General features: G+C 37.9%; 1 protein-coding gene across 2 annotated transcripts in view; it reads right to left on the bottom strand.

The window, feature by feature from the left end:
- The window catches only part of LOC149204295 (uncharacterized), a 453795-nt gene that overhangs the window by 160932 nt on the left and 276091 nt on the right, over positions 1–16772 (bottom strand). For both annotated transcript variants that reach the window (XM_089394680.1, XM_089394679.1), the window contains exon 7: positions 8591–8665. In XM_089394680.1, coding sequence (XP_089250806.1) covers positions 8591–8665 — 75 coding nt within the window. The remainder of the gene's footprint in view (positions 1–8590; positions 8666–16772) is intronic.

Raw genomic sequence — 16772 nt, 5'->3', positions numbered from 1 at the left:
CCATATAGAATATCCTTGACTCTGAATAGAGTATGTTGTCAACTCAAAATGCCCATGCAAGATTGAGGTAGCCCTTGGTGCTACTTGGGTTGACATCAATGACAACCACTGATCAACAGAATACATCTGATGCTACAAAAACTAACAAAAATCACCCTTCAAAATCACATAGTCACATCTACAACAAAAAAATGAATGAAATGTTGAGAAAACAGAGCGAAATGAAAGGGATTTTTGTTTTTTAATGCCTTTAGGCTTTTAGGCTTTCATTCTCGGCAAACTCCCCCCCCCCCTACCAAACCTATTTTCTCTTCAAAAAAACCATGCATGGTCCACAAATTCACCACGAGGTTGAACTCATAAATTTGAGGTGAGTTTTAGGGAAAACTCACAAGTCTTTCAAGTAAAACCAAATCTGGCCAAGTTTGGGAAATCCTGAGTCAACTAAGTCTAAGTCAAGCGCTTGTTTTAGACAAGACTCTGCCAGAGTAAGAAGTCTGACTGGTTCTCCCACAAATTAAACTCGACAAATAGTTTCTCATATGAGAAGCCCTAAACATACCTTAGTGTTAAAAAAGATCCTAAAAATAAACAAAATGTAATTTAATGCTCATCAGGGAATCACCTTATCATTTTAGCATTTAGAAAGTAGTCCTCAAAATAACCTTAATATATGAGGACCATTTCTTATTTTTGGTTTAATTTCTTAACCACTACCTTCAATGGCATATTATAAACATAGACATGTTATTTCCATACCTTCTTAAATTATATAATTCACTAGTAATGTTGCTATTATCACCTAAAATTATGAACTCATTCAAAATTGTAAACTAGAGATATCAATTTCGAATATCAAGAATAATATTCATAACCATATGACAATGTGGATTAGAGAAAATCAATGTTCATTCCTAGAACTATATTAAATATCGATGTATTCCATTCTGTAGAACTATACTAAATATCCACCTATTGTAAAAATATGCATCATGATATCTAAGCTAAGTAGAGTTTTCCATATCTCTGGCTTGAAATTCAAAAATTTTCTAAGGTATGGATCCTTTAGCTCATCATTTTAGGATAAAGTTTGTTTATAACCATAACTCTAATCCTTACCTCATGTTATCCATCTTGCTTCATTCAGAAACGCTTGTTACAAACAAGTTCAAAATCAAAAGCTCTATCTCCTATGATATCTTACTAAGTGAAATGGGTGCTACTCCGATTGAAGAAATTTCCATGGTACGACTCATAAAATATTTAAAAATATTGAGCAAATGGAAGAGGGTAGATGGCCTAAGATTGTCTTCAATGACATTGTGCAAAAGAAAGAAGACATGGATGCGTCAAAATAACAAATCGTTTAGTAAGGGGGGATCCACTTGAACGTGTGCCCCACAAATAATAAAGAGATAAAGACTTTTATTATGGATAGGTTCGACAAGCGTACTTGGAATAAAGAACTAGGGAGAAAGAGAAATTACTATATTGAAGATTTTAATCCCACTCGTAATCATCATAAAAATGTGTGCATAGGGGTCAATATCTCATGGAGAGCCAAAATTCTTATTGCTTAGTTAATAACTAACTCTCATCAACTTCGTTGTGAAATAGTATGTTGGAAAATACCAAAAAACGTTTGGGGGGAGTGAATTTTTTGCACTGCTGGAAAAGTGGAAGCAGAAAAGAATATCATTTTGGAATGTGAGGCCTTCAAAGACAACAGGGACAGTTATGTAAATATCCTAACAACTAGCTCTTGGGATAATTTATTCAGCGAGAGGACTGTTGAGAAATTGGGAGCTCTCATTGTCACGTTCCATAGGAAAAAGTCAAAAAACGTTGAATGCAGAAATCAAATAGCGAAGCAGTCTGTCCCATAGGCTAGCTTTAGCCTTATGGATGTTAAAATTCCTTCTTCTTCTTCATTATTAAGCTTTTGACACCTAATGCACCATTCAAACATTGACTCCAAACTCCTAAGCCACACTTGACTCTTAGGCTTTCAGACGAAACAATACTTCTGAAAACTATGGTTTTTGCAGTCCCTTCCCACCTGACAGTTGATAGTGGTGTGTCAAAATAGTCTCTCGATCTGCTATTATTTATGGTTATCATTTAGATACCATAGTCTATTACTAGGTTGTAATATAGGATGACGAGATAACTACCAATTAGGGTCACCATTTAGATATTAATTATTATGGGTTATTGTTTAGAATATTTTAGGTTATAATTTAGAACAGCCAGGAAAGATTATTTGAGGGATTAATATTATTCATTTTAATGAAATCATATATATAAACATAAACTTCATGATATTTTATAAAGCATTTTTATTCAATATTATATGGTATTTATTATATACCAGCCTAGATCCATCTTAACTCTGAATCTATCAAGCACCAAGAAGGATCAAATCTCTTGAGGTGCAAACCTCTTTTTGAGTGCAAAACTTGAGGAAAGGTTTGCATCTCGAGAGATTTGATCCCTCTCGACGCTTGATAGATCCGGAGTTAAGATAGATCTGGACTGGTTTCAGTCGTGTGCTGCCAAAGAAAATCTAACGAACAGATGATTGATTTTATCAATAATATGTAAAATCATCCAATATTAATATAATCATTTTAAATATGCTAAATATGTCTCAAATTAATCTAGTCATTTTAATTTTAAATTGGCTTAGTTACCTTAGTTTGTTGAGATGATAAATATTGTCAATAACTTTAATGATGAAAAATGATGAAATAAAAATTTTGAATGTGAAGTGACAATGTAATAGTGTTGAATGATAGAAAATGTGAATAATAAGAATATAGTAAATTACAAATAGTCTTCATTGTGATTAATCCCAACCTATTTTCTTCTACTATTTTTATTGTCACCCTTGTTACTTTTGTTGTCTTTTCATATTGATTATATGAAAAGGACAAGTTAAATCATAAACTATTTAAATATTTAGCTCAAGATATTGTAGTAAACATCATACCTTGTCTCTCTCTCCAATATTAATATGTTGAATTACTATAACACAAAAATCAATGTACACTGTCAATAATTTTTTATGCTTACAATGAAATCAATGCACAATATTAATCCAATCACTTTAAAATTAATGTACCATCATACATCCAATTACATAAAATCAGAAATCAACATCTACACTGAAATCAATGCATCTAATGCAAGAAATCAAATAAGATTAGAAAACAACATTTACACTGAAATCAATGCATCTAATGCAAGCAATCAAATACGATTAGAAATCAACATTTACACTCAAATCAATGCATCTAGTGCAAGTAAGCAAATAGGTTTATAAACCAACATCTACACTGAAAGCAATGCAGCTAGGGCAAGTAAACAAATAGGATTATAAACCAACATCTACATTGAAATCAATGCATCTAGTGCAAGCAATCAAATAGGATTAGAAATCACCATCTACACTGAAATCAATGAATTTAGTGCAAGCAATAAAATAGGATTAGAAATCATCTACATTGAAATCAATGTATCTAGTGCAAGCAATCAAATATGATTAGAAATCATCTACATTGAAATCAATGTATCTAGTGCAAGCAATCAAATAGGATTAGAAATCATCTACATTGAAATCAATGCATCTAGTGCAAGCAATCAAATATCATTAGAAATCAACATCTACACTAAAATCAATGCATGTAGTGCAATAAATATTCTTCCCTCTCTCCCCCCCTATATATATATCCTTATTTTTCTCTCTATCTCAACCCCCCAAACACACACGGTCTCTCACTCCATATCTATCAATCTCTCTATCCCTCCCTCTCTCTCTTCTTCCCTCTCTTCACTTTCCATCTATATCTCTATCTCCCTTTGTCTCTCTATATCACCCCCAAAACATACACTCTCTTTCTACAATCTATCTATCTATCCCTCCCTCCTTCTCTCTTCCCCTTCTCTCCCTCTCCCCTGCTTCTATCTCTCTTCCCTCTTGTTGTCCTCTCTCCCTCTCTCTCCATTTTTCTTATCACTCTCTCTCTCTCCACCTTTCTCTCTCTATTTCTTTATTCTAACCTCCCTCTCTCCCCCTCCAACTCCATCTCTCTTTCCCTCACTCTCTCCACTGTCTCAAATCCTCTCTCTCTCTTCACCCTCCAACTCTGTTATTATATCCTTCCCTCTCTCCTCTCTTCTTCTCTCCCCCATTCTCTCCATCTCTCCTTCTTTGTCTCTTTATCTCACCCCCAAACATACACACTCTCTCTCCATCTCTCCTTCTTTGTCTCTTTATCTCACCCCCAAATATACACACTCTCTCTCCATCTCTCCCTTGTCACTCCCTCTCTCTCTCTCCACTTCTCTCTCTCTATGTATTTATTCTTCCCTCCCTCTCTCCTCCTCTCTCTCAAGTCCGCTCTCACATACTTCCTCTCTCTCCCTTTCTCTCCTACCTCCCTCTCTCTTCCCCCATCACTCTCTCTCTTTGCCCTCCAATCCTCTCTCTTCCCCCATCACTCTCCTCCTCTCTCTCAAGTCTTCTCTCTCTCTCTCTCTCTCTCTCTCTCTCTCTCCAACTATGTTACTATATCCCTCCCAATGTTGCAGGAAACGTCCCCCCCCGGATCTGATGCCCAAAGCGCGTCCCGTAAGGATTCGTACAGAATTGTCCCTGGAAGCGCGACTCCAAAATTAGGAAACACGGTTCCGCCTGTTTTGGACGCTTTCTGGAAATTCCGGAAACATCCCTCCGAAGCGCGCTTTCGAATCTCTGAAGTGCGCTTCCGAATCTCCGAAGCGCGCTTAGTACGGCGCTTTGGCCGTACGAAGCGTGGCGCTTCGGATGGCGAAGCATACGGTTCCCATACAGTTCCGTACACGCTTCCGGAAAAAGCATCGCGCAGTTTAGAAAATCGATTTTTTTTTTTTTTTTAGTTTTAGGTGAGTTTGCATATTGGAGGTGGGTCCACCTTGGGTTAGGGTGAGGAATGAAGGCAAAAAAAATATAAATATAGCAGATACTCCCTCATGGTAATGTTAAATTCTTAAAGTAAAAGTGACATTCTCCTTTATTTTTCATTTTCATCCTTTTACTTAAATTTTTAACATTACCATGAAATGACTCAGGATGTTTGAAAGTGGTTCCAGCCTCATTAGACTTCATATGGAGAAAATAGAATTTCATATCCTATTCAAAATTCAGCAGACTTAACAATTTTCAGGAATTCAGGATCAATGGGATTGTAGCATTTCATTAGATTATATCAAGCATGTAGGTATGCGATTAGCATTTAATCAAGAGCACCAAGCCCTATATGTACCCTTATGTTGGCGGTGTTAATTGTTGAACTCCTTTGTCATGCCCTTAGCAAAAAATTACCTTTCAATTAAATCAAAATCATTGGTCAAGCATGTTAAGCTTTTTCTACCATATTTTAAGTCTTGAATTATGTAGTTTGATCAAAATTTGGCAATGTTGACTAATATTCCTAGAAAATCGAGGTAGAGGCAAAGGCTAGACAAGAGGAGAAGAATCTAGATTCTAGATGGTTGATGCATCTAAATGGTTGATGCTCGAATAATTAATCATTAATGTACAATGGATGCTATATCTATCTTGATTTATGCAAAAATATGCATGTTTTCATGTCTTCTACAACTAATTTGCTATTTGGGATGTTTGTTTTTAGTATAAATGCAAAAAAATATAAAAATATATAGATATATATATATATAGCAGACGCTTTCGAAAATGATTCGCTTCTTAGATTTTTGGAAAATGATGCTTCTGCATCCCTGCTTCCAAAAAACGTCTCCGTTTCGTCCCCGCTTCGTGCAACATTGATCCCTCCCTCTCTCCTTCTCCCCCCCCTTCTCTCTATCTCTTTCTTTGTCTCTTTATCTCACCCCTAAACATATTCTCTCTCTCTCCATCTCTCCCTTGTCACTCCCTCTCTCTCCACTTCTCACTCTCTATGTCTTTCTTCTTCCCTCCCTCTCTCCTCCTCTCTTGCAATTCCTCTCTCTCCCTTTCTCTCCTACCTTCCTCTCTCCTCCCCATCTCTCTCTCTCTCTCTCCTCCCTCCAATCCTCTCACTATCTCCCTCCCTCTCTCCTTCTCTCTCTCCCCCTCCATCTTTGTGTCTCCCTCTCCCTCTCTTACCCTTCTCTACATCTCTCACTCATCTCCCTCTCTCTCTCTTCATTCCTCCTCTCCCCTATCCTTAATTTTATCTCCATCTCTCCCTTGTCACTCCCCCTATCTCTCCACCTCTATCACTCTTCCCTCCCATATATATATATGTAGAGTTAATATATATCATGATATATTAATATATATTATAATCTAACAAATTTAATATTGTATTGATCCAAAGTTATTAAATTTAATAATATTAGAATATATTAATATGAATATTAGATTTAATAATAATAATAATATTAATTTTTTAATATTAATATTAGTGTTAATAATATTTTTTTTGTATGGTATTAATAATAATTTGGCCCATCGTATTTGGCCGATAGGCGTCACCTAAATAAAACATAATTTTTGAGTGTTAGTAAGTATAAAGAGGTTTATGGAATAAATATAAAAAGAGGTTTTATTTATTCACCACGTCTCTGGTTTATTTATATTTTTATTTATTTATCATATCTCTTTTATTTACCATGGTATTTGGCCCATAGGCTTGGTATATAATTAGATGTTGATTTCTAATCCTATTTGATATATTTTTATTTATTTATGATCTCTTTATACATCTTTTATATTTATTTATTTACCATACCTCTTTTATAATATGGTATTTGGCCCATGGTATTAATAATTATTTGTCCCATAGTATTTGGCCCATAGGTTTCACCTAAATAAAACATATTTTTTGAGTTTTCTTTAAATATAAAGAGGTTTACGGAATAAATATAAAAGGATGTTTTATTTATTTAGCGTACCTCTAGTTTATTTATATTTATATTTATTTACCATACCTCTGGAGTAAATATAAAAAAAAAGGTTTTATTTATTTACCCTACCTCTAGTTTATTTATATTTTTATTTATTTACCCTACGTCTTTTCTGAGTGTTCGTAAACCTCTTTATATTTTAAATTTATATTGTGTTCATACATACTAATAATTAGATTGATTTTTAAATAAGACCGACATTAGATCGTTTACATTTACATTTACATGTTTACATTTTTATGTGAGATCTACTCCATACTGAGATGTTTACATTTACATTTACATTTACATGCTTACATTTTTATGTGAGATCTACCCCCATACTTAAATTTATATTGTGTTTATACATACTAATAATTAGATTGATTTTTAAATAGGGCCAACATTAGATCATTTACATTTACATGTTTACGTTTTCATGTGAGATCTATCCCCATATTGGGTTGTTTACACTTACGTTTATATTTACGTTTACGTTTACGTTGTTTACATGTTTACGTTTTTATGTGAGGTCTACCCAGATCTACCCCATATGGGGCTATAGAGCACCTCTCGGTGCAATTATTATTCTATATATTCAAATTTAATGTATTTTTTTAAGATTAAATATTTAGGAACTTTGTTAGCGTCAAATTCGAACACATTCGAACACAAATTCCATATGACTTCAATGCGAAATTGCGATATTCGCATGCCTTTGTCTTATTGATATCTTTTTCATAATACCAGGCTGACCAAAAATATCACCCTGTCCATGCCAACGACCCTTTGAAACCTAACTGTTTTGTTTTTCAAAACACATTTTGCAAGACAGAGGCAGGGGATCAAGAGCAGAGGGGTTTGTCACCATCTTTCATCCAGTTGATGAGGGGAAATCTAGTGTTTTTGTCGCCACTAATGGAGCCATCAGTGTATTTATCATTCTAGAAATCTAGTGACACACGACTAATTAATCACGTATTTATCATTCTATCTAGATACATATATAATCACGATATATATATATATATATATATATATAATGTTATTTGGAATTTTGTATCGGCTTGTTAAAATTCAGTACGGTTATTGGATTTCGATATGGATGTGTGAAGTGACATAATATACAACATATTTATGTAGCAATATGTTTGCTTGATATTGCCGTTTCATTCAATATTTAAAAAATAATATTGTTAATTTGTTATATATTAAGAACTAAAAAAAATGAATAATTTTGTATTTTTAAAATTTACCGACATTTTTTAGATTTTGTGGAACCATTCTTAATTCTAGTCTTGGAAATGAACTACGAGTTTAACTTGAATCCCAAGTAATCCCCATATCATGGGTTCTTTACAATGGGGTCTTTACCATAGGTCAAGGAACACATAAAAAGATAATAAATAGCTTGCCAAGGAACAGCTCATATTGAGGACAGTGAGAACTGAAATTTGAGGAATTGCTATTCAAACTCAGATAAAGGAATGACAAGGCAATGTTCAAACTTTGGTAGTATTTTCTGCCATTATAAAATTCATCTTGACCAAAAGATCAAATTTTCATTGCAGCTTATTTTCCTATAGGAAAGTGCTATATTAACCAAACAAACAGCAATTAGAAAATATTATATACTCTTAGAATGTTATGAGCGACTCACCTGTCGTAATTGTGCATTCACTTCTGAAAGAAAACCTTCATCCAACTGACCTTCTTGTTCCCTCTGTACTAGTTCCTACTACCCATTTCATGAAAGAGATGAAATTAGCAATTCAGAATATTTAAAACAAAAGACTAGGACAATGTTATTACGAGAAAAGCTGTATCAATAAATCTAAACCTTATCGCATCCCAAAATATTGATAGAACAGTTGCTGCAAACATGCACCACCATTCTCAAAAATCAAATAAGCATGACTCCAGAAGTTATTTCTTGTGAACTCATGTGTAACTAAAAACTTCGAGTACGCATCTCTCTTTATTTTTCCACTTACTATGTATTAATCCATATTTTCATATTGCATGAAAAACAAAGCATTAATGTATAAAAATAATTAATACAAATGTTTTGTAACTCATATTTTGGGAGAAAATGGTATATTCTATTTATCAAAAGAATAGAACTTCAATGTAGAAACACAGACCATACAAAAAGCAAACTAAAAGCAAGATTCTGTGATTGGGTTACTGGTGGCTACAATCATTAAAAAAAAACCTGAAAGTCATGTTTATTGTTTCTAATCTCTAGTTAAAACTCTCGAGAAAGTCATTCTGATCTTGCCACTTCCAATTTGTGGCACTTATTTACTTAATTTGACTTCACCTTTAATTATTTCAAGTCGATTAAGCTAAGCACCCAACTACATTTTGGATCGCGCCATGAATAATTCAAGCACACAAAGTGATCTTTTATTTTCTTCCCGCCCACTATATAATTGCATCAGCTTCTAGCATCTATATGGGATAATGTGTAATGTTCCTAATCAGGAAAAACAGTGATATGCAAAAAAAACAGCAAATACAACACAAAAATTTTGAACATTCAGTGAACACCCATGTAAACTCCAGAAATGATAACTAGCTAAGTCATTTTATTAATCTATTGGAGCAATAGTACAATAGTGTGGAAGGAGTGCGTCTAGGCTTGCCTCAATGGAAACCTTGACAAAACCCAAGTGAGAAAAGAACAAGACCAGATGATAGAATCAGTTGTTCCAATGATGCCCTACACTGCCCAAAAAAACTACACTGTTTGCTGGAAAGATGCTGCTGAAACCCGACCTTCGGTGCTCAAAAAATTCTACAAAATTAACCCCAAGCTCCTCACAAATAACCCACCAAAACCCAAAAAGGGTTTGGTCTGGTTCTGACCCCCGAAATTTGGCCCCCAAATACCACGTCCTCCACCAAAGCTTGGGAAATACGGCCTGCCTGCAACTCCCAAAGAAAGCCCTCCAAATCACTCCTAAAATGTTGAGTTACACTCCCCCAAAGTTCTCCTTATTTCTCCCGACAAACTCCAGCGCCAAAACATGTCCACAAGCTCCCACGTGTGCCGAGTGAGAGGCTCATGCACTGGCCCTAGATGCTCCAAATTGTGTTGCCTTCAAGCAGCAATCACCTACTCCCAAACTCCTCCAAAAGGTTGAGATCCCACTGAAGCTCCTATACCAAAATTCTCCCATCCATTTCTACCCAGAATGTTAGTTTTTGGTAGCATCGGAAGTGCTCTAGCCTTAAAAATTGGTGGAGAGGCTAAGGCACCTGAGTTCTAAAGAACCCGTAAACCATTTGGTGAAATTCCACCCGGATTGTATTTTATTGAAATAATTATTATTTTTAATGGGGTTCCTAAGTCTAAACTTAGAGAAATTAAAATATTAATGGGTATTAGTCAAAATATGGGTAAGAATGATCTAGATGGTGGATCAAGTCATGTTTTAATCCTAGCCATTGATTAGAGACTTAATCTCGATCGTTGAAATCTCAACAGGAAAAGTATAAGGAGGCTTGGGGTTCATTTAGAAATACACAGAGAGATTAAGGAAATCGATTTTCTGAGGTGAGAGGTTCTCAAGAGGAAAATCGATTGGGGAGATCTTGCAGTAGAGGGGCAGTGACATTCCGGGAGAAGGACTTCCAGAGAATACAAGGCAGAGAAAGGACAGAAGACGTTCAGAGGAGGGTTGATGCTGGCCTATGCAATGTTGATGCAAAGCCATCGCAGTCAGTGAGGGGAAGTTGAGTTTCTGCAGAGGGAATTCGAAGTTCAGGTGCCGGAAACCAGGGTGTGAGACTGGAGGCAAGAAAGTCGAATTTTCAGATAGTAGAAGACCTAGTGTAGAGAGGCAGCATAATACCCAGGAGGGGTGATGCAGAAGTTGCCCAGGGTGACTCAGTTTGACGTAGAGGCCATCAGAAGGTGACACAAAGCCTCCTAGAGATGAGGATCAGTCACTGATTCTCCAGTGACAGGGTGGAGATCATTTCACCAAGTATTTTGTCTAGTATTTTCTCTATAAAGGATTGCTAGTTGAGCATCCTAGATTTGTATTCAAAATTTTCTCCTGCATAATAATAAACCCTCAGAGTTGTTGCACCGGTTTTCCTGCACTGGGTTTTTTCGAAAACTATTTTGTCCAAAAATAATTGTCCTATTTATCTTGTTTTTTGCTCAGTTTCCTTGTTTCATGTAAATCAAATTTAAAGTAGTGTAGGTTGCAAAAGTAATTTGCTACAGTATTTAGAAGAATAACTTAATAATGTATATTAAAATCAAGTAGGTGAAATAGATTCAAATTTGCCGCAATAGGGGTTCCTTGAAGATTAGGAATTTTCACATGGAAAACCCCTCAAATGACTCAAGCGTATCCCCTCCTGCATCCTCCTGGAATACGCACTAGCTGGGTAAGTGACTGAGTGATAAGCTCTAAACCCCCCTACAAGTCCTCTCCAAATTGGTACGATTTGACCTCCCTAGGGTGGTACTCGAAGTCCCTCGAAGAAAGGGTGAGTTCTCTGCTTGGAAAACTCAGGGCTAAACAGCGAAGTGACCCGGCTAAGCAGCTCGAGCAACAAGAGTGAGTTCAATTGACAAAAGAGCCCAAATGAGGTTGAGCTTCTCCTAGTTATAATTAGTGAGTTTTCTTTTCCCACGTGGGCCCATCCATCTAGCTCTTCGACCTCCCTTCCTTGGCTATTCGGGTTTCTCCCTTGGCAAGTGTGTTTTTCCTTGTGCATGTGGCCCCCACGCTCCACTAACAAAATATTTCGGCCTCCCTTTTTCTCCTAAGTCTTTCTTCAAAATTTTATGGCTCCCATGGTCACCAAAAAATGTCAAAATGGTGGAAAAATAAACTTGGGACAAATTAATTTAGGAAGAGACATTATAGTCCTCCCCTCCCAAATGTTTTTTGTCCCCAAGTAACTTCAACGCTGGATGCTCAAGTATGTGTTTTGTGAAAATTTGGATGCCCAAATTTCTACTGCAGCAATTGATTAAGTTTCTTCTACTTGTTAATTTCTTAATCAAGTTACTTACTGTTTCCTACAATAAATATCGAAACTAATACAATGTAGTCTACACCATTTAAATTATAAGCTGAAACAAGAAACTGAACAAGAAAGAGATACAACGCATCTACACAGTTATTTTTGCATAAATTTCCTCGGAAGAACCCAATGTGAGAAAACCGGTGTAGCAACTGAGCGTTTTATTATTATGCAGTAGTAATTTCTAAATACAATTCTGGATGCCTTCCCGACAATCCAGTTACAAAGAATATCACTGATAGAAAGATAAGTGAGGTTATCTCACACTATCACTAGAAATCCTAGCTGATCCAACCACTGAATGAGCTACCCCTGGCTGTCTCTGCATTGTCTCTGCGCAGTCACTGCGTCAGCCCAGTGTCACACCCTCTGGGGACAGCGTCACCCCTTCAGCTGATCAATCTGCTGCTCAGGAAATTTGATTTTCAGCTCCCGGACTCAACCTCGGCTTCCGACATCGACAATTGATTCCTTCAGCAAATTTTTGGATTCCCACTTAGCTTCTACGCTGCCTCTCCCTGCATCACCCTCTCTAGCTCTGAGCTACCACTGTTGGATCTCTCTCTGCCTTCTCTACTGAGTATTCTCCGACCGGGAAAGATCCCTCTTCTGATACTATCCCTGCTCCTCTCTGCAAAAGATCACTATCGAAAATCTCTCCGGCAGCCACTGTGATCCAGAAAATATAACTTTTGATCTCCCCTTTGTGTGTTCTCCAAGTGCCCCTCAAGCCTCTTCTTATATCTTTCTGTTGGACAACCAACGGCTGAGATTAACTTCTAATCAATGGCTTAGATCATTTTGGTTTGATCCTCGTCTTATTCTAGAACTTACACCCACAATCTAGATTAATACCCATTAATTATTTTAATTTCCTAAGTTTAGACTTAGTGTCCCATTAAAAATAATTAATTATTTTAATATATTTGTATCCATGTGGAATTACCCAAAAATATTTTTGGGTATTGGAAAATGTATGTGTCTAAGCCTCCTTGCAAATTTTGAGACTTAGAGCACATCCGATGCTATCAGAAATCAACACTCCCTCTTAATGAGGAATGTGCTCTAGCAATGGAACCTGCTAAAGCATTACTCTATTTTGTAACATTTCCTTCTACGCTGCTAATGTCTGACATCCTATCCACCAACTACTGCGTAAATGTTGCATCTGTACTATTGCTGACCCTGCCACTGTCAACATTGCATCCGTACTGCAACTCCCTCTCAATTCTGCATCCGTGTCACTGCTCACATTGCCACTACCAACTGCATCTGCACTGCAACCTTCTCCAACTACTGCTGCTATTGCATCAACAACGGAAACGCATCCCAAATTACTGAACTGACGTTCAGCATGATGCATCTTGTTGTTGGAGTTCTAACTGCTGCTAGTCTCTGCGCTAACCCTCTGAAGCTTTTGCGCTACTGCTAACTTTGCTTTGTGCCAACTGCACTGCTGTTAATCTAACTCTGTGCTGCTCAGTCTCTGGCACTACTAGCCACTGCAATTGTCACTCCAACACTCCTTTGCACCAACTGACACTAGTTCATTCTGCTACTTCTGATCTGGGCTCTTGTAGCAAGGAATTGATCCGAGAAGTGGACTCATCAAGGATCCTGACCATCTGCAATTCTTTCGAACTACAACTCTAGATCACGCCACCTCCCTCCTGGAGATGGCTAGGTTGTCATGACGAACTCCTCCTCCTCGATCTTCGTGGTTGCATAGTGACTGAATTCATCACACCTGAAGCATTTGATCTTCAAAACATCTTTCTTCTTCTTTTGTTGCTCCTGCTACCCCTTTGATGCGATAGTTACATTCTTTTCCTCCTCCTTAGGCTTCGACCCACTGTTGTTGCTTTCGTCAAGTTTACACTTGACCACGTCCCTCCTCAGTTCCTCTTGCTTAAGAGTTGCCCACATTTCATCCCAGATTGGCAAAGTCGCCCTGCCCACAATACTCTGAACAAAGACTTGCCACCCATCAGATACTGAATTTAGGGCCAGTCTTACTTGTGAAAATTCCTAATCCTCAACGAACCCCTACTACAGCAACTTTGAATCTACTTCACCTACTTGATTTTAATATACATTATCAAGTTATTCTCTGAATACTGAAACAAATTACTTCTGCAGCCTACAATTCTTTAATATTTGAATACATGAAACAAAAAACTGAGCAAAGAACAAGATACATAGGACATAGCTATTTTTGGACAAAATAGTCCTCGAAAAAACCCAATGTGGCAAAATGGGTGCAACAACTCTGAGGGTTTATTATTATGCAAGAGAAAATTCTGAATACAAATCTAGGATGCTCAACTAGAAATCCTTTATAGAGAAAATACTGGACAAAAGACTGGTGAAATAATCTCACCCCATCACTGGAGAATCAGTGACTGATCCTCAGCTCTAGGAGGCTTTGTGTCACCTTTTGATGGCCTCTGCGTCAAATTGCGTCACCCTCGGCAGCTTCTGCATCACCCCTCCTGGGTATAACAGTGCCTCTCTACTCTGGATCTTTTGCTAGCTGAGAATTCGACTTTCTTGCCTCTAGTCTCACACCCTGGCTTCCGGCACCTGAACTTCGAATTCCCTCTGCAAAAACGCAACTTCCCCTCAATGACTACGCTACCTCTGCGTCAGCACTGCGTAGGTTAGCATCAACTTTCCTCTGGACGTCTTCTGTCATTTCTCTACCTTGTATTCTCTGAAAAGTCCTTCTCCCGGATTCTCACTGCCCCTCAGCTGCAAGATCTCCCCAATCGATTTTCCTCCTGAGAACTTCTCACCTCATAAAATCGATTTCCTCAATCTCCCTGTCTCTAACTGAACCCTAAGCCTCCTTTTAATTTTCTTGTTGAGACTTCAATGGTCGAGATTAAGTCTCTAATCAACGACAAAGATTAAAACTTAACTTGATCTGTCTTCTAAATCATTCTCACCCATATTTTGATTAATACCCATTAATACTTTAATTTTCCTAAGTTTAGTCTTAAGAACCCCATTAAAAATATTACTTATTTTATTAAAATACAATCTGGGTGGAATTTCACCAAACGGTTTATGGGTTCTTTAGAACTCATGTCCCTTAGCCTCTCCTCCAATTTTCAAGGCTAGAGCACATCCGATGCTACCAAAAACTAACACTCCCTCTTAGCGGGCAAAGTGCTCTAGCAACAATGTCCAACTCCATGTTGCTCTGCTTCTGAAACACCTCCTTTTTGCACTGTTGTTGCCACCAACACTGTGCTGCTACTGCTACCGTACTGTTACCCATGACACTGCCACTGCCATTGTTGCATCTGTACTACAGCTCCCTCTCAAATGCTACATCTGCTATGTTGCTAGCACTACCACTGCTAACACTGCATTCGTACTGCAACTCAGTTGCTGAGAGAAGCAACTGAAAAACATCCAAAATTACTGAACTTAACTGTGTTCAGCACAATATCATGAAAGTTGGAATCTAACTGCTACTAGTCTATGACCCTCTAAATCTTTTGCACTGTCGCTGACTTCTGCACCACTGCCAACCTTGCTTTGCGCTAATCAGCTCCTGGTCTCGGGCTACTACATCTATCCTCCAAACAATCCACTGCAATCATCTGACACTAAGTCCATCTCGCTATATCTGAATCACGAGCTCCCGTAGCAAGGAATTCATCCAAGAGGTGGACTCCTCAAGGATCCTGCCCACTCGCAGTTCTCCCGACTACAGCTCAATATCGCCCCATTTCCCTCTTGGAGATGCGTGGGCACTCATGGCAAACTCCTCTTTGTCAATCTTTGTTGGAGTAGCCTTAGGACCATATTTCTCATCCTTATCCTTTTTGCCTCAAAGGAAATTGGGATGCAAAGTGGCCCATCTCACCACATCTAAAATATTTCACCTTCAAAATGTCCTTCTTTCGCTTCAGCTTTTATTGTCCCTTCGATGCTAGAGGTGCATTCTCCTCCTCCTCCTTTGTCTTCGTGTCACTCCCACTATTGCCATTGAGATTGACCTTTACTAGGTCCCTCCTTAATTCCTCGTGTTGAAGGGTTGCCCACATCTCCTCCCATGGAGGTAGTCTTTCCCTGCCCAATATGCTTTGCATGAAGACTTGCCATTCATTCAAGACTCCATTCAGGGCTATCCTTACCATCGCAGTAAATTGAGGAGTGGACCCCACTGCAGCAAGCTGGTCTCTAATGTCCTGAAGACGTTGAAGATAGGAGTCGACTCCTTCTCCCTTATGCATCAATGTCTGTTGCAACTTCTGTTCTAGGTACATCTTCCGCTGTTCGGAACAACCTTCATACAGAGAAGACAAGGCTTCCCACATCTATCGGGCTGTATCCTTGCCCTGCAAGTGTGAGACCACATGATCTCGAACTCCATTGAGAATGAGCCTCTTCGCCTTACCCTGCTTGGCCTTGTACTTCTTCCTTTGATCATTGTCAGCAGGAACAACCACAACACTTTTGACATAGGCTTCGGGATCGTACTCCTCTAGAACAGCTAAGATTGGTCTTCCATATGACATAGATGGAAGCACCTTCCAACCTGTCCTGATCTCTGAGCCCATGCAATGCCATCTCACCCAACTGTTGAACTGACTCCTCTAGTTACTGCTCAGCTGCTCAGCAAGTGAGAGATTGGAACTTTTTGGCAAAAAAAGTTCTCTGAGGAGAAAATTCCCCTTCTATGTGTGTTCGCTCTTTTCCGATGGATTTCTGCCCCAGCAGAAATTGCGCCCTTCAAGCACTGCGTTGAGGCTCTGTGTCACCTCCTCTGCCTCTGC

This window comes from Pinus tabuliformis, chromosome 1_2 (assembly GCF_031772625.1).
Source record: "Pinus tabuliformis cultivar Carrire ecotype Pingquan chromosome 1_2, CPIR1, whole genome shotgun sequence".
NCBI classification, from domain to species: domain Eukaryota; kingdom Viridiplantae; phylum Streptophyta; class Pinopsida; order Pinales; family Pinaceae; genus Pinus; species Pinus tabuliformis.
This window is presented reverse-complemented; position numbering and strand designations above follow the sequence as displayed.